This window comes from Heptranchias perlo, chromosome 6 (genome assembly GCF_035084215.1).
Source record: "Heptranchias perlo isolate sHepPer1 chromosome 6, sHepPer1.hap1, whole genome shotgun sequence".
Classification (NCBI taxonomy): Eukaryota; Metazoa; Chordata; class Chondrichthyes; order Hexanchiformes; family Hexanchidae; genus Heptranchias; species Heptranchias perlo.
The window spans coordinates 55200434-55218766 of NC_090330.1; the positions used below are offsets into that span (position 1 = coordinate 55200434).

Genomic DNA, 18333 nt, shown 5'->3' on the forward strand with positions numbered 1-18333 from the left:
ATGAGGTTTAAGATCCAACTAGAAATAAGTAAAGAGAGGGTACAATACAGATTCACTAGAATGCTACCTGATATGAGGAAATACAAATATGAAGAAAGAATTGGAAAAATTGGAGCTGGTTTTGTTAGAACAGAGGAGATTACTGGGTAATTTGATAGTGTTTAAAATTATGAAGGAATGGGACAGCGTGGCTTTTAGAAGATTGTTTCCAGTAGTTAAGGAGTCTAGAATGTGGAGCAAGAGCATAGATACAAGACTAAATGCAAGAGATTTACAACAAAGAGAAAAAGATCACAATATCCAATACACACACACATTGTTGAAACTCCTGGGTCATGCTATCATTCAACTAGATATTGGGCAGCAAAGGTACTGTTCGTAGGGCACATAGGGTCTGCCTACGGAAACAATAGGTGATGTTGATGCTGAATCTAAGAGAATATCCAGTGCTGACTGGGAAATTTGTAACAATTGTCTATTGTTCATTTACCTGCTTTATTTATGTAAATCGTCTGTTAGTTTAGAAGCTGATCGGTCTGATGGAATGTATATTCAATCTGCTTTTCAAAGAGAGGAGAAACATTTGATGGCATGTGACACATTCCAGTAGTCAGTATACAGAGTAAGAGTTCTCTGGTGTAATCCTTGGGTGTTGCTGTCATTTGCTTAGATATTAGGCAGGAAATGGTACACTCTGGGTCACAAGGGATGTGAGATCTACTTATGGGAGGGGATGGTGTGACTTAACCTGAGAAAATACTTAGTAAAAACCACAAAACATGGCACACCCCAACAAAAATGTGGTAGCAGCAATGTAAAAGTACAGATTTTAGATATGAATAATTTTTTTAATTCGTGTGGCACTTAGAATGAGTCTTGTCTGTACTGACGTATATAGAAAAAATCTTGCCAAATATCACAAAGCATCGAGCATTTATTGCATTTATAGTACCACACGTGAGTTGAACATTTTGTCCTTTCCCTCTTTGAGATCACTCAGATTGTCATCACTTTTTAATGTTTTGATTTAAGTCTAAAGAGAAAGCAAAGGCTGTAGAGCAGTGTAGTGATTTGCATAAAAACAAGCAGAGTGTATCAGGAAGGGACAGAGAGTTTACCAAAGGTAATAGGACATTAGTGACAAGGTCAGGTCAGGGAACATAGTAAAAAAAGTTAAAACTAGAGACACTATATCTGAATGCATGAAGAATTTGTAACAAGATAGATGCATTAATGGCACAAATAGAGATAAATAGGTTTGATCCAGTAGCCATTACTGAGACCTGGTTGCAGGGTGACCAAGATTGAGAACTAAATATTCCAGGGTACTTGACTTTTAGAAAAGATAGGCAAAATGGAAAAGGGGGCGGGGGGTAGCCCTGATAATAAAGGATGAGATAAAGGTCGTAGTGAGAAAGGATCTTAGCTCAGAAAATCAGGATGTAGAATCAGTATGGGTAGAGCTAAGAAATGACACGGGCAGAAAACACCGGTGGGAGTAGTTTATAGGCCCCCTAACAGTAGTTATAGTGTTGGACAGAGTATAAATCAGGAAATTAGAGGAGCATGTAACAAGGGTAATGCAATAATCGTGGGGGACTTCAATCTTCATATAGACTGTGTAAACCAAATTGGCAAAAGTGGTTTGAAGGACGAATTCATGGAATACATCCGAGACAGTTTTCTAGAACAATAGGTCGAGGAATCAACTAGAGGACAGGCTATTTTAGATCTAGTATTGTGTAATGAAACAGGGTTAATTAGTAATCTTATGGTTAAGCATCGTCTGGGGAAGAGTGATCATAATATGATAGAATTTCATATTGAAGTGGAGAGTGATGTAGTTAAGTCCAAAACTAGGGTCCTAAATCTAAACAAAGCCAATTACATAGGTTTGCGGGGCGAGTTGGCTCAGGTAGGTTGGGAAATTAGATTAAAAGATCTTCAGCTGCTTCACCAATGACCTTCCCTCCATCATAAGGTCAGAAATGGGGATGTTCGCTGATGATTGCACAGTGTTCAGTTCCATTCGCAACCCCTCAAATAATGAAGCAGTCCGAGTCCGCATGCAGGCTTGGGCTGATAAGTGGCAAGTAACATTTGCGCCAGACAAGTGCCAGGCAATGAACATCTCCAACAAGAGAGAATATAACCACCTCCCCTTGACATTCAACGGCATTACCATCGCCGAATCCCCCACCATCAACATCCTGGGGGTCACCATTGATCAGCAACTTAACTGGACCAGCCATTTAAATACTGTGGCTACAAGAGCAGGTCAGAGGCTTGGTGTTCTGTGGCGAGTGACTCACCTCCTGACTCCACAGAGCCTTTCCACCATCTACAAGGCACAAGTCAGTAGTGTGATGGAATATTCTCCACTTGCCTGGATGAGTGCAGCTCCAACAACACTCAAGAAGCTCGACACCATCCAGGACAAAGCAGCCCGCTTGATTGGCACCCCATCCACCACACTAAACATTCACTCCCTTCACCACTGGCGCACTGCGGCTGCAGTGTGTACCATCCACAGGATGCACTGCAGCAACTCACCAAGGCTTCTTTGACAGCACCTCCCAAACCCGCGACCTCTACCACCTAGAAGGACAAGAGTAGCAGGTACATGGGAAAAACACCGCCTGCACGTTCCCTCCAAGTCACACACCATCCCGACTTGGAAATATATCGCCGTTCCTTCATCGTCGCTGGGTCAAAATCCTATAACTCCCTTCCTAACAGTATTGTGGGAGAGCCTTCACCACACTGACTGCAGCGGTTCAAGAAGGCAGCTCACCACCACCTTCTCGAGGGCAATTAGGGATGGGCAAGAAATGCCGGCCTCGCCAGTGACGCCCACATCCCATGAACGAATAAAAAAAATATGACGGTTGATAAGCAATGGTGAACATTTAAAGAAATAATTCATAATTCTCAACGAATATACATTCCCCTGAGGAATAAAAACTCAATGGGAAAAGTGATCCAACCGTGGCTAACTAGGAACATAAGAACAGGAGTAGGCCATTCAGCCCCTCGAGCCTGCTCCGCCATTTGATAAGATCATGGCTGATCTGTGATCTAACTCCATATACCTGCCTTTGGCCCATATCCCTAAAAAGCTATCGATCCCAGACTTAAATTTAGCAATTGAGCTAGTAGCAACTGCCGTTTGCGGAAGAGTGTTCCAAACTTCTACCACCCTTTGTGTGTAGAAATGTTTTCTAATCTCGCTCCTGAAAGGTCTGGCTCTAATTTTTAAACTGTGCCCCCTACTCCTAGAATCCCCAACCAGCGGAAATAGTTTTTTTCTCTCCACCCTATCTGTTCCCCTTAATATCTTATAAACTTTGATCAGATCACCCCTTAACCTTCGAAACTTCATAGAATACAACCCCAATTTGTGTAATCTCTCCTCGTAACTTAACTCTTGAAGTCCGGGTATCATTCTAGTAAACCTACACTGCACTCCCTCCAAGGCCAATATGTCCTTCCGAAAGTGCGGTGCCCAGAACTGCTCACAGTACTCCAGTGCGGTCTAACCAGTGTTTTGTATAGCTGCAGCATAACTTCTGCCCCCTTGTACTCTAGTCCTCTAGATATAAAGGCCAGCATTCCATTAGCCGCCTTGATTATTTTCTGCACCTGTTCATGACACTTCAATGATCTATGTACCTGAACCCCTAAGTCCCTTTGGACATCCACTGTTTTTAACTTTTTACCATTTAGAAAGTACCCTGTTCTATCCTTTTTTGATCCAAAGTGGATGACCTCACATTTGTCTACATTGAATTCCATTTGCCACAGTTTTGCCCATTCACCTGATCTATCAATATCGCTTTATAATTTTATGTTTTCATCTACATTGCTTACAATGCCATCAATCTTTGTGTCTTCGGCAAACTTAGATATGAGACTTTCTATGCCTTCATCTAAGTCGTTAATAAATATTGTGAATAATTGAGGCCCCAAGACAGAACCCTGCGGGACTCCACTCGTCACATCCTGCCAATGTGAGTACCTTCCCATTATCCCTACTCTCTGTCGCCTTTCGCTCAGCCAACTTCCTAATCAAGTCCATACTTTTCCCTCGATTCCATGGGCTTCTATCTTAGCTAACAGTCTCTTATGTGGGACCTTATCAAATGCCTTCTGGCAGTCCATATAAATAACATCCATTGACATTCCCTAGAGAAGTTAAGGATAGTATTAGATTAAAAGAAGAGGTTTACAATGTTGCCAAAAAGAGTAGTAAGCCTGAGGATTGGGAAAGTTTTAGAAATCAGCAAAGGATGACCAAGAAATTGATAAAAAGGGAGAAAATTGAATGAGAGTAAACTAACAAGAAATATAAAAGCAGAATGTAAGAGCTTCTACAAGTATGCAAAAAGGAAGAGATTAGCGAAAGTAAACGTGGGCCCCATAGAGGTAGACAGGAGAAATTATAATGAGGAATAAGGAAATGGCAGAGACATTAAACAAATATTTTGTATCTGCCTTCACAGTAGAAGACACAAAAACGTACCAGAAATAGTAGGGAACCAAGGGTCTAATGAGAGTGAGGAACTTAAAGTAATTAAGATTGGTAAAGAAAAAGTACTGGAGAAATTAATGGGACTAAAAGCCGACAAATCCCCTGGACCTGATGGCCTAATCCTAGGGTTTTAGAAGAGGTGGCTGCAGCGATAGTGGATGCATTGGTTTTGATCTTCCAGAATTCCTTAGATTCTAGAATGGTCCCCGTAGATTGGAAAGTAACAAATGTAACCCCACTATTCAAGAAAGGAGGGAGAGTGGAAAAAGGGAACTATAGGCCAGTTAGCCTGAAGTCAGTAGTAGGGAAAATGGCAGAATATATTTTTAAGGACGTAGTGACAGGGCACTTAGAAAATCATAATATGATTCGGCAGAGTCAATACAGTTTTATGAAAGGGAAATCGTGTTTGACAAATCTATTAGAGCTTTTCGAGGGTGTAACTAGCGGGATAGAGAAAAGGGAACCAGTGAATGTAGTATATTTGGATTTTCAAAAGGCATTCAACAAGGTGCCACACGAGGTTGTTGAGATTGGGGGTAATATATAGAAACATAGAAAATAGGAGCGGGAGTAGGCCGTTCGGCCCTTCGAGCCTGCTCCGCCATTCAATATGATCATGGCTGATCCTTTATCTCAATACCATATTCCCGCTCTCTCCCCATATCACTTGATGCCTTTTGTGTCTAGAAATCTATCAATCTCCTTCTTAAATATATTCAGTGACTTAGCCTCCACCCCCTTCTGTGGTAGAGAAATCCACAGGTTCACCACCCTCTGAGTGAAGAAATTTCTCCTCATCTCAGTCCTAAATGTCCTACCCCGTATCCTGAGACTGTGACCCCTCGTTCTGGACCCCCCAGCCAGGGGAAACATCTTCCCTGCATCCAGTTTGTCTAGCCCTGTCAGAATTTTATGTGTTTCAGTGAGATACCCTCTCATTCTTCTAAACTCGAGTGAATACAGGCCGAGTCGACCTAATCTCTCCTCATAGGACAGTCCTGCCATCCCAGGGATCAGTCTGGTGAACTTTCGCTGCACTCTCTCTGTGGCAAGTATATCCTTTCTTAGGTAAGGAGACCAAAACTGCGCACAAGACATCCTTGTTCCTGTACTCAAATCCTCTTGCAATGAAAGCCATCATACTATTTGCGTTTCTAACTGCTTGCTGCACCTGCATATTTGCTTTCAGTGACCGGTGTACAAGGACACCCAGGTCCCTTTGTACACATCAACATTCCCCAATCTATCACCATTTAAATAATACTCTGCCTTTCTGTTTTTCCTTCCGAAGTGGATAACTTCACATTTGTCCACATTGTACTGCATCTGCCATGTATTTGCCCATTCACTCAACTTGTCTAAATCACCTTGAAGCCTCTTTGCATCCTCCTCACAACTCATGATCCCACCTAGTTTTGTGTCATCAGCAAACGTGGAAATATCACATTTGGTTCCCTAAATTAGCATGGATCGAGGATTGGTTAACGGACAGAAAACAGTGTAGAAATAAACAGGTCATTTTCGTGTTGGCAGGCTGTAACTAGTGGGGTGCCACAAGGATCGGTGCTTGGGCCTCAGCTGATTACAATATATGCCAATGACTTAGATGAGGGGACAGAGTGTAATGTATCCAAGTTTACTGATGATACAAAGCTAGGTGGGAAAGTAAGCTGTGAGGAGGCTACAAAGGGATATCGACCAGTTGAGAGAGTGGGCAAGAAGGTGGCAGATGGAATATAATGTGAGGTTATCCACTTTGGTAGGAAGAATAGAAAAACAGAATATTTCTTAAAAGGTGAGAGACTAAGAAATGTTGGTGGAGGGATTTAGGTGTCCTTGTACATGAATCACAGAAAGTTAACATGCAGGTACAGCAAACAATTAGGAAGACAAATGGAATGTTAGCCTTTTTGGAAGGGGGTTGGAGTATAAGTGTAAGGAGGTCTTGCTGCAGTTATATAGGAGTACTGTGTACTGTTTTGGTCTCGTTACCTAAGGAAGGATATATTTGCCTTCGAGGGGTACAATAAAGGTTCACTGGATTGATTCTTGGGTTGAGAGGGTTGTCCTATGAAGAGAGATTGAGTAAAATGGACCTATATTCTCGAGTTTAGACGAATGAGAGGTGATCTCATTGAAACATATAACATTCTTAGAGGGCTTGACAGGGTAGATGCTAAGAGGCTGTTTGCCCTGGCTAGACTGTCTAGAACTGGGGGGTCATAACCTCAAGATAAGAGGTTGGCCATTTAGGACCAAGATGAGGAAAGATTTTTTTCACTCAGAGGGTTGTGAATCTTTGGAATTCTTTACCCCAGAGGGCTGTGGATGCTCAGTCGTTGAGTATATTCAAAAATCTCAGTCTCAATCTTGAACACTTAAGGGTATCGAGATTTGGGAGCGGGAAAGTGGAGTTGAGGTCGAAGATCAGCCGTAATCTTATTGAATGGCAGAGCAGGCTCGAGGGGCCGTATGGCCTATTCCTGCTCCTATTCTGTATTTTCTTGTAGGTTTATAATTTTTCTTGGTTGAACAAGCAATATAAATAAATTACTCCAGTTCATACTAATGAGATGAGCATTTTTGATTCTAGCTGATGCTCACAGTGAGTCAAGAGGATTTTTTTAAGAACTGAGTGTTACGCCGAGTAGCATTATTAGGAATGCCGATTTATCAGTTCTGGGGCAGTCCTGGGATCTGTAAGCACGAGCAAATGATCTCGGGATCTGGCAGCATGGGATGTATTTTTGGGTATAATAGCCCTTTTGATGGGGGGACCCAGGCTCTGGTGGCATAGGGAGGAAGACCTGAAGTCCAGGAGCCCTGTGAAGAAGGTTTTCTAGGAGCATTGAGCAGATTCTGGGATTACTTAGAGTTTGCCTGGGAGCATTAATGAAGGAAGTTCTGGGATATGGGATCACTGGGGGTAGTCTTGTGGTTTGGCAGCACTGAGTGTGAGGTCTACCATTATATGTGAACTAGAAGTTGGGAGGAAGAAGAATTCTAAGGAAGGAGAGCAGGGTTTGGGAGCATAGAGGAACCAGAGTCTGGCAGTTTTGCCGGAATCTGATAGTATTGTGGGGGAGGGGGCAGTGTCTAGCAGCCTTGTGGGGATGGGAGCCCAGAAGAAATGATCTCAAACTGCCGTTTGCCCCTATTGGCCACCTATCCCCACCATGGTCCACTTGTCAGCTGACCTATCTGCAGCCTCTCGCGCTGTTAGGCATCCCCCATCACTTTCCCTGTTGCCAATCTAACATTTAGGTATTTACCAAGTTCTTATTTTTTAAAGAAATTGCCATAAAGCCACAAAAAATGGTTCATTGTCTTTCTCAGAAGTGAGAGAATTTTTCACTGAATTTGGAGCCAAAATGTAGGAGAGGAGCTTGTTGTGATTGACATGGGCAGCAGCCATTCGCCCATCGCTGCCTCCTTGCTGGCTCTCCCACTGCTCCAAGCTGGCATTTATTCCACCATTCCCTGAGGTGGTCTTCCTCCCCCGCTCCACGCTGTGGTTCTACCCTCTCTAGCAGTGGGACGAGGCAGTCACACTTCAATGAACTTGGGTCAATTTCTGGATTGTCGTTAGGAACACAGCAGTACGGACTTTTTCAGGAACAAGTTCCAGTGAAGGGGGGGGGGGGGGGTGGTATGCACGAGTGGTTAGGGCAGGGGAAAGCATGGGCATTCGGGAAGGATGGCAAGAAACAGCAGTTGAGAGCAGGAAATGCATGACACTGGGCTGGAACAGTTAGTGGAGGTAGGACTGAAGGAGGAACAGAAGACAGTCATTTCTGAGCCCTGAGCAGGAGAAGTCTGTTATGTTAAGCTCAAACGGTACTTGTAATAATGTATAAGTCGTGCTCTTTGCCCTTTAAATAATAGAAGCTTTCTCGCCTCAGTCATGGGGAAGACGTTTATGGAATCCCAACCTTGCACATCAAAAGCTACACTCCTGCCCATGACCACAGACTGGCTTTAAATTGTTTAAGAACTTTCTAAGCTTTAACACTGATGATGAAAACACTTTTATGCATGAAAGCCTATTTGCAGACTGAAAAAAAAACGACCACTGTGTTCCCAACAGTGATCCAGAAACTGGCTATAAAGTTCTTTTAGTGCTTAGTGTGCTTTTACCAAAAGCTTTAAAGAGCTTTATAACCATTGCCCAGTTCACAGCTTTTTGCCCTGTAGCACCTTGCAACATTCCCCCACCAGTGTTTCTATCCCCAAGATCCTTCTTCCAGTGCGTCCACACCCCACAGACCCATTTCCCCCATACTTCCATACCCTTTCATCACCATACCAGAGCTCCCACACTGAAGACCGTGCTCCCACCACTGCTATACCCTAACACCTCCTTCTCACCACTTCACTCCTGGTACACCACTTCCAGATCCTGCAACTCCCCACTACTCCGTTACCCATGGATAACCCCCAATATTCCCACACCCCAAAACGCCTATACTCTACCTACACCCATCTTCTTACTATTGTCACAGTCAGCTCCCCTTTCCAACATTTCCATACTCCCAACATACTACTGCCAGATTCCTCTACCTCTCTCTCACTGCTCGATACCCTCCCACATGTCTAGATCAAACCTACTAAAACCATATTCTTCTGCTTCTGCACCCTGCCCTCACAGTACTTCTGCACAACATCAACCTACCTGCAATCTGGAGATCTCTCCAAGGATCCTAGACTTTTAGATTACAAAAAAAATTAAAACAAAAAATTTGTTACATAGTGGTTTGATATTTATTTAGCTATCTTAATAATTTCCAAGAAAATGTAGACATATGAACCTGAAACTGTCACTAACACCCCCATAATACTTAGTAATAAAAATGTAATGTCAACTATTTAATCACCATAAATTAGCAGTGCTAGTAATATATTGTACATAGAATAAAAATACATATCAGCTGACTTAGCATGAATAATGTCACTGAAGATCTGCTGGTATATGATAAACTATTGCTAAGTGCATTATTGGAATATTGTGGCTTGAAGAGAAGAGATTAAAATTAGACAGGTACTACATACAAAAATAATCACTAAATCTAGAGAAATTATCTTGTAATAATCATATTAGCAGACCTTCCTGAACCCATTTGCTGCTGGGAGCTATTTCAATTATCGTGCCTCAGAGGAAATTAAATTTGAAGTGTCATGTGATGGGGTGGGGGGAGAGGGGGGGAGAAGGGCTACAGAAGAAGTATATGCCAAAAGAAATTAAATCATGCACCATGACGTAGAATTTTGACATAAATGGTGTAATACATGAATTGTATAACTAATTTCTAATTGTTTATCTTCTCTTGTACCAAAGAAATGCCATGAAGATGGTTCATCTGATACTATTGCTGAAAAAAATAAGTACAAAGTGAATATGAATTAGGTTACCTTGAGTTATTACAAACTGGAGCACTTTTCAGTCCTTGTGATGTGTGTTATTGATAACTCAATGAGTTGCTTCTGTTATTTTTTTTTAGGTTGCAGCCTGGCTTGTTAGCAGAGTGGATTCGGTCTTTATCCTTCACATTCTGACCAAGACAATTGATAAACATATCCTATATTTCACTCTTTGTAGAACTGTTTAATGTTTTTTTGGTATTTTTGGCATGAATAGAATCACCAATATCATCACATCATCAGTCCTGTTATTAAGCTTTTGACGTTTCAAGTCAGCTGGTAAAACATTGTGTTTAATGCCACGGCTGTATACATGATGTATGTTTGTCCCTTGGGGCTGTGGGCAGGTGACACAGTTGGCAATTTCTCTTCCAGTGATGGACCCCAGGAGAAGACCAAGTGAAGTCGCTGCACAATAAGGCTGGAGTGCAGAGCACACACGCTGTGCACAAGGGCAGGCCATCTGGGGAGGAGAAAGCGTGGGGAAGAGAGAATTGCTGGGAGCAGAGATAGAGTGTGGGAAAGTATGTTTATAAATGGAGAGTCAGCAAAACCTGAAAGGTAAAACACTGGGAACCAGAAGAAAGATGGCAAACTTTCAAATCAGGAGTGCAATCATGGAGGAACAGAGACCAGGCTTCAAGGCCGGGGTAGCGAAAAAATTTTTAAGATAGGATCCCAAGCCAGAGAATAGAGTTATAATAACTTTTATTGTTTCAATGAATCCCACATGGTCAGTATGTTGTAATTCCAGGTAAATTAAGTGGGTCACTGAGGTCTACACTGATTTATGATATGTAAAAGGCTAGGTTAGTATTGTGTTTTATTGATTCTGCACTTCAACATATAGAATCAAGTTACTGAACATATTTTGATTCTACAATGATTAATGGATGGCACTATTTCACGTGATTTGATTATCTTCATCCAGGTCTGAAATAGAGAGAAACTTATACTGAAAATCATCACAAAAGGAGGAAGAATTCCTTTTATTTGAAATCTGGTCAATGCTGATTGGCCTAATAATCACGTTGATTCTTACTATGTCATGTCCCTGTTTAACTGCATTTACCCAGGGGTTAGCCTACTTGACATCCAAATTGTAGGGGGTGTAACAAACCTGGAAGATCATTTGTACCATTTATAAAACAGTAAAAAAATGAAGTATATAAATCACAAATGAATGTGAAACGTGGATTAGATGCTGTGTTAGTTGAAAAATACCCTGTGCATTTCGTCTATGCTATACATAGATTTCAATTATCAGTTATGCTTAAAGTGGTACATACTGAGTGCTCATGGACTAGAATTTAATAATCTATTTTTCTTTAAAGAAAACTACATGACAGGCAGGCTTCTTCTGCTGACTGGACCTTGGAAACCAAATATAAGAGGATAAGCTAATTTCTTTACAGTTTGATAAAACAGAAAAAATATATAAATTTCATAAATTTCTTCTAAAATTCAAGCACAAACACCAACATTACTATACTAATTTACAGTAAACCTAACCTTTGATTTATCATTAATTGTGCCTACAGTATGAGATATTCCTGCCTATTTTCAGCTTGTAGAACTAAGTACCCTTTGCCCTCACAAACCTGATTGTCTACTTTGACATATAATACTCATCAACCTTGTTTGAGTTGAATCCAAGTTTTTTTTTGTTTAAAAAAATCTATCAACTATTTTAAATTATTCCAAAATGAGCTGAAATGCACCATTTTTAACATAAAATTCAACATTGATTGCAGTGTGTCTATGGGCCCTCCTAGGAAAATGCTCCAATACACTTCATAGAAGGTGACAGCACCAGGAAGGAGTAAATTTGCTCACTACACCCTTGTTTAATGTAACTTTAGATTATTAATGGCAATGAACTAAAGCAATGCCAGTTGAGCCATTCAAGTGGAGTGATGTCCTCAATTTAGATATTAACCCATTTGGTTCACTAATGTCCTTTAGGGAAGGAAACCTGCCATCCTTACCTTGTCTGGCCTATATGGACTCCAGACCCACAGCAATGTGGTTGATTCTTAATCACCCTCTGAAATGGCCGACCAAGCCACTCGGTTGTAAAATCTCACTACGAAAAGTCATGAGTAAAACTGGACGGACCACCCGGCATCGGACAACTGGGCGCCGGACACGACAAAGGCCAACCAAGCCCAGTCGACCCTGCAAAGTCCTCCTCACTAACATCAGGAGACTTGTGCCAAAATTGGGAGAGCTGACCCACAGACTAGTCAAGCAACAGCCTGACATAGACATACTCACAGAATCATACCTTTCAGCCAACGTCCCAGACTCTTCCATCACCATCTCTGGGTATGTCCTGATCACCGGCAGGACAGACCCACCAGAGATGGCAATACAGTGAGGAGGCAGTGCTTCTGGGAGTCCTCAACATTGACTGCGGACCCCATGAGATCTCATGGCATCAGATCAAACATGGGCAAGGAAACCTCCTGCTGATTACCACCTACCGCCTTCCCTCAGCTGATGAATCAGTCTTCCTCCATGTTGAGCACCACTTGGAGGAAGCACTGAGGGTAGCAAGGGCACAGAATGTACTCTGGATGAGGGACTTCAATGCCCATCACCAAGAGTGGCTCGGTAGCACCACTACTGACCAAGCTGGCCGAGTCCTGAAAGACATAGCTGCCAGACTGGGCATGCGGTGAGCGAACCAACACAAGGGAAAGACCGACCTGACCTCGTCCTCACCAATCTATCTCTCTCAGATGCATCTGTCCATGACAGTATTGGTAGGAGTTACCACCGCACAGTCCTTGTGGAGATGAAGTCCCGTCTTCACACTGAAGACGCCATCCAACGTGTTGTGTGGCACTACCATCACGCTAAATGGGATAGATTCAGAACAGATCTAGCAGCTCAAAACTGGGCATCCATGAGGTGCTCTGGGACATCAGCAGCAGCAGCAGAGTTGTATTTCAGCACAATCTGTAACCTCATGGCCTGGAATATTCCTCACTCAGCCATTACCAACAAGCCAGGGGATCAACCCTGGTTCAATGCAGAGTGTAGAAGAGCATGCCAGGAGCAGCACCAGGCATACCTAAAAATGAGGTGCCAACCTGGTGAAGCTACAACACAGGACTACATGCATACTAAACAGCGGAAGAAACATGCTATAGACAGCTTAGCGATTCCACAACCAACGAATCAGATCAAAGCTCTGCAGTCCTGCCACATCCAGTCATGAATGGTGGTGGACAATTAAACAACTAGGGGGAGGAGGAGGCTCTGCAAACATCCCCATCCTCAATGATTGCAGAGTCCAGCACGTGAGTGCAAAAGACAAGGCTGAAGCGTTTGCAACAATCTTCAGCCAGAAGTGGCGAGTGGATGATCCATCTCGGCCTCCTCCTGATATCCCCACCATCACAGAAGACAGTCTTCAGCCAATTCGATTCACTCCACGTGATATCAAGAAACGGCTGAGTGCACTGGATACAACAAAGGCTATGGGCCCCGACAACATCCCAGCTGTAGTGCTGAAGACTTATGCTCCAGATCTAGCCTCGCCTTTAGCCAAACTGTTCCAGTACAGCTACAACACTGGCATCTACCCGACAATGTGGAAAATTGCCCAGATATGTCCTGTCCACAAAGAGCAGGACAAATCCAATCCGGCAAATTACTGCCCCATCAGTCCACTCTCAATCATCAGCAAAGTGATGGAAGGTGTCGTCGACAATGCTATCAAGCTATACTTACTCACTAATAACCTGCTCACCGATGCTCAGTTTGGGTTCCACCAGGACCACTCACCTCCAGACCTCATTACAGCCTTGGTCCAAACATGGACAAAAGAGCTGAATTCCAGAAGTGAGGTGAGAGTGACTGCCCTTGACATCAAGGCAGCATTTGACCGAGTGTGGCACAAAGGAGCCCTAGTAAAATTGAAGTCAATGGGAATCAGGGGGAAAACTCTCCAGTGGCTAGAGTCATACCTCAAACAGAGGAAGATGATAGTGGTTGTTGGAGGCCAATCATCTCAGCCCCAGGACATTGCTTTGAGGAACTCCTGCAGCAGTGTCCTAGGCCCAACCATCTTCAGCTGCTTCATCAATGACCTTCTCTCCCTCCATAAGGTCAGAAATGGGGACATTCGCTGACGATTGCAGAGTGTTCAGTTCCATACGCAACCCCTCAGATAATGAAGCAGTCCGTGCCCGCATGCAGCAAGACCTGGACAACATTCAGGATTGGGCTGATAAGTGGCAAGTAACATTTGTGCTAGGCAATGACCATCTCCAACAAGAGAGAGTCTAACCACCACCCCTTGACATTCAATGGCATTACCATCGCCGAATCCCCCACCATCACCATCTTTTGGATCACCATTGACCAGAAATTTAACTGGACCAGCCACATAAATACTGTGGCTACAAGAGCAGGTCAGAGGCTGGGTATTCTGTGGCGGGTGACTCACCTCCTGACTCCCAAAGCCTTTCCACCATCTACAAGGCTCAAGTCAGGAGTGTGATGGAATACTCTCCACTTGCCTGGATGAGTGCAGCTCCAACAACACTCAAGAAGCTCGACACTATCCAGGACAAAGCACCGCATCCACCACCCTAAACAGTCACTCCCTTCACCACCGGTGCACCATGGCTGCAGTGTGTACCATCCACAGGATGCACTGCAGCAACTTGCCAAGGCTTCTTCAACAGCACCTCCCAAACCCGCGACCTCTACCACCTAGAAGGACAAGGTCAGCAGGTACATGGGAGCAACACCACCAGTACGTCCCCCTCCAAGTCACACACCATCCCGACTTGGAAATATATCGCCGTTCCTTCATTGTCACTGGGTCAAAATTCTGGAATTCCCTACCCAGCAGCACTGTGGGAGAACCTTCACCAGACGGACTGCAGTAGTTCAAGAAGGCAGCTCACCACCACATTCTCAAGGGCAATTAGGGATGGGCAATAAATGCTGGCCATGCCAGCGACGCCCACATCCCACGAACAAATAAAAAAAACCTGTGTAAAACAGTCTATTTGGGCCCATATTTTAATGAAATAGGACTTGTCAATTCATGCTATTTTTTGAACACAGGGAATGCGTTGGCATTTGCAATCACCGTTACTTTACACACACATTATCTTTCAATTAATTATGAGTCTTAATTTTGTTTCATTCAGGAGTTGGACACTATTTCCTCATTTAGCTGGGACTGAAAAGAATCTCCAGTTAGCCCAACAGATTCAAGAGCAGTGGAAGAACTGGGGACTGGATTCAGCTGAATTGGTTCACTATGATGTCCTGTTGTCTTACCCAAACAAAAGCAATCCTAATTACATCTCTATCATTGATGAGAATGGAAATGCGGTAAAGTGAAACACCTTGCTTTTAACTATAGTTTTTATTTAACTCTACCTGTACTTTCGTTAATCTGGTGATACACTATTGCTACTTTACACTCCATGGTATGATTCAATTATTTCCATTGTGGCTGACTGCCTGAGTTCTACCGTTCACAAAATTACATTCTGCCTTGCATTAAGACTGCTCCCCTAATCCTGTGTCTTCATTGGTTCCCTATCCCCCTTTTATCGATTTCAAAATCCTTATCTACAAGCCTTTCCATAAACTTGCTCCTCCCTACCTCAACAGCCTTGGTTGGTGAGGGCAGTGCTATTTCAGCAAACTATTTAGTTTTGTTGAGGGTGGATGTCTTCAAACATATCGCCAACCAGGAGGCTACAACCTGTTAATTTGTGATGCCAATGCATGATTGTGGTGTAATCGCTGCGAGTTTAGTGAGTGATAATCAATAATTGATTATCAGTATATAAATCAATATATAATGTATAACATTTTAAGGTGTTCATTTGTTCAGTCAGTTGAAAGCAGGAGAGATATTTGAAAATATTACCATCTGAAATGATTAGTTTGCTACTTCTGATTTCTGGTTGCAATTGTGAGCACTATCACCACAAGCACTGCAGTGATCCAAGAAGAAAGCCCATCAGCTTAGCGCAATTATAGATGGGCAATAAATGCGGCCTTGCCAAGTGCACTACGTTCTATGAACAAATAAAAACTGACTTGAGTTGAGAGTGCTACCTCTGAATCAGGCGTCCTTCATTGTGGATAAATGCAGTGTTACATATTTTGGTCTGGAATACTTTGGTACCCACTAAAGGTTGCAGAACAGGAGACAACCTGGAGGCTCATTGAGGATAAATCATTGATCATCGCCAAACAGTGTGATGAGGTGATTGGGAAATCAAATATGGTTTAATGCTGTATTACTAGGACAGTACAATATAAAATTAAGAACACTATACTTAGGCTTTACAGCCATACTTGGAGTATTTCGTGCAGTTTTGGACCCCACACACTGGGGAGATGATAAAACCTGGAAAAGGTAGGGAGGAGGCAACCAAAATGACACGTACTATTTGGGCTCTTAGTTATCAGGATAGGCTCCAGGAGTTGGGGCTTTTTTCATGAAAGAAATGCAGGGGATATGGTTGAGGGTTTTAAAATCATGAGGGGTATATATTCTGTCCAATTGATTTACATTTTTGAGATGCTTAGAAATGAGTGTAAAATATGAAAGCAAAATTGTTAGGTATTAGGAAGTATTTATTTTCAGAGAGTCATTGCCTTCTGGAACAGATTACTGAAGCAGGTGGTGAATGTGGATTCCCTGCAGTCTTTCAAGAGGGAGCTGGACAGCTCCTGAGTGAGGAGCTTTGAAGTTATAAAGGTAGGTTGCAGTTGGCTGGGAATAGGGAGACTCTGGTTGTTGCAGTCTGTTGGAGCTTGCTTGACTGCCTTGAAAGGTCAGAGAGGAATTTTCCAGAGTAATTTTTCCTAAATTAGCCACAGATATTTTTCTCTGTTTCCTCATCTCTCGCAGGAGATTATGTGACCATTTGGGGGAGGGGGTCGATGGTGTACGAGGCAGCACTACGTCTGGGTGGGGTGAGTTTGATGGACCAGATGTTTCTTTTCCTGTCCTTTTTTTTTCTTAATATAGTATGTAAATGAAATGTTAAAGTATTTCTGCAGATGCATTTGCTAAATAGAGAGGATGAGGAAGCTAGGAGGAATGCTGGGGAAGGAGATGAGTGATTCTGCTTTTGAATAGTCGTTGGGATGAATTTTTTAAAATAAAAGTTGAGGTTTTTAAATCACTAAGGATTTGAATCATTAAGCTGTGGGTTTGAAACGGGTTTTTTTTTTTTAGAACTGCATGCAGACATAGTAATATGGGGATTGCACTCCATGCTTGTGCACCTTCAACATAGGTCCATGCCGGGTCTGGAGCTTTGAATTTATTGAAAACTTTTTGCCCCAATTTTTTTGTTGTCCTTAATTTGAAGCTACGGCCCCATGTTTCTGAATTTTATGCACAGCAGAAATCTCATCTGGATCTGGATTTAAGATTAATCTTAAATCGTCCCTCAGTCTTTTTGAGAGAGAAAAATCCCGTGGTAGACAACATCACAAAGTTCTGGAATAACATTAAACCCCTGGCTATACATCCCAACATTCTGTTTGCTTTTCTAACTGCCTGTGAACAATGGATTAATGGTTTTAGCAACCTGTCCCCCCAACCCTTAAGATCTTTTTCTTGTTATGACAGTGCAAGCACATTTCCATTTGGTACTTAATCCATACTATACTTTCCTCTGTTGAATATCTTCACTTTACACTGCTCCAAATTAAATTACATCTTCTCTGCCTGTAGGTTTAACTTCTCTACACCCTTTTGCATTTATGTACATTGATAAATATTTGTGTCTCTTGTGGCACACCACTAAAAATTGGCGACAATCCAAATACCTTCTCATGAACAACTTACAGATAAATGTGAGATGGTACATTTCGGTAGGAAGAATAAGGAGGCCACGTACTGCTTGGATATTAAGAGTCTAAACGGGTTTAGAGGAGCAAAGGGATCTAGGGGTACAGATACACAATTCACCTAAAAGTAGCGACGCATGTTAATAAGGCCACAAAAAAGGCAAATCGAACACTAGGATTCATTTCTAGAGGTTTAGAATTGAAAAACAAAGAAGTTATGTTAAACTCCCACAGAGCCTTGGTTAGACCACACTTGGAGTATTGTGCACAGTTCTGGTCTCCATATTATAGAAAGGATGTTAGAGGCATTGGAGACGATGCAAAGGAGATTCACAAGAATGATACCAGAACTGAGAGGATATCCTTATCAGGAAAGGCTGAAGAGGCTGGGGCTCTTTTCTCTAGAAAAGAGAAGGCTGAGGGGTGACCTGATAGTGGTCTTTAAGATAATGATAGGGTTTGACAGGGTAGACATAGAAAAAATGTTTCCACTTATGGGGGAGTTCAAAACTAGAGGTCATAAATATAAA

At 42.6% G+C, this 18333-nt stretch overlaps 1 protein-coding gene across 1 annotated transcript in view; it reads left to right on the top strand.

Moving 5' to 3' along the window:
* Window positions 1-18333, top strand: part of naalad2 (N-acetylated alpha-linked acidic dipeptidase 2) — a 128792-nt gene that overhangs the window by 11920 nt on the left and 98539 nt on the right. Inside the window, exon 3 of the mRNA XM_067986334.1 lies at window positions 15127-15313. Within this exon, the coding sequence (XP_067842435.1) occupies window positions 15127-15313 (187 nt within the window). The remainder of the gene's footprint in view (window positions 1-15126; window positions 15314-18333) is intronic.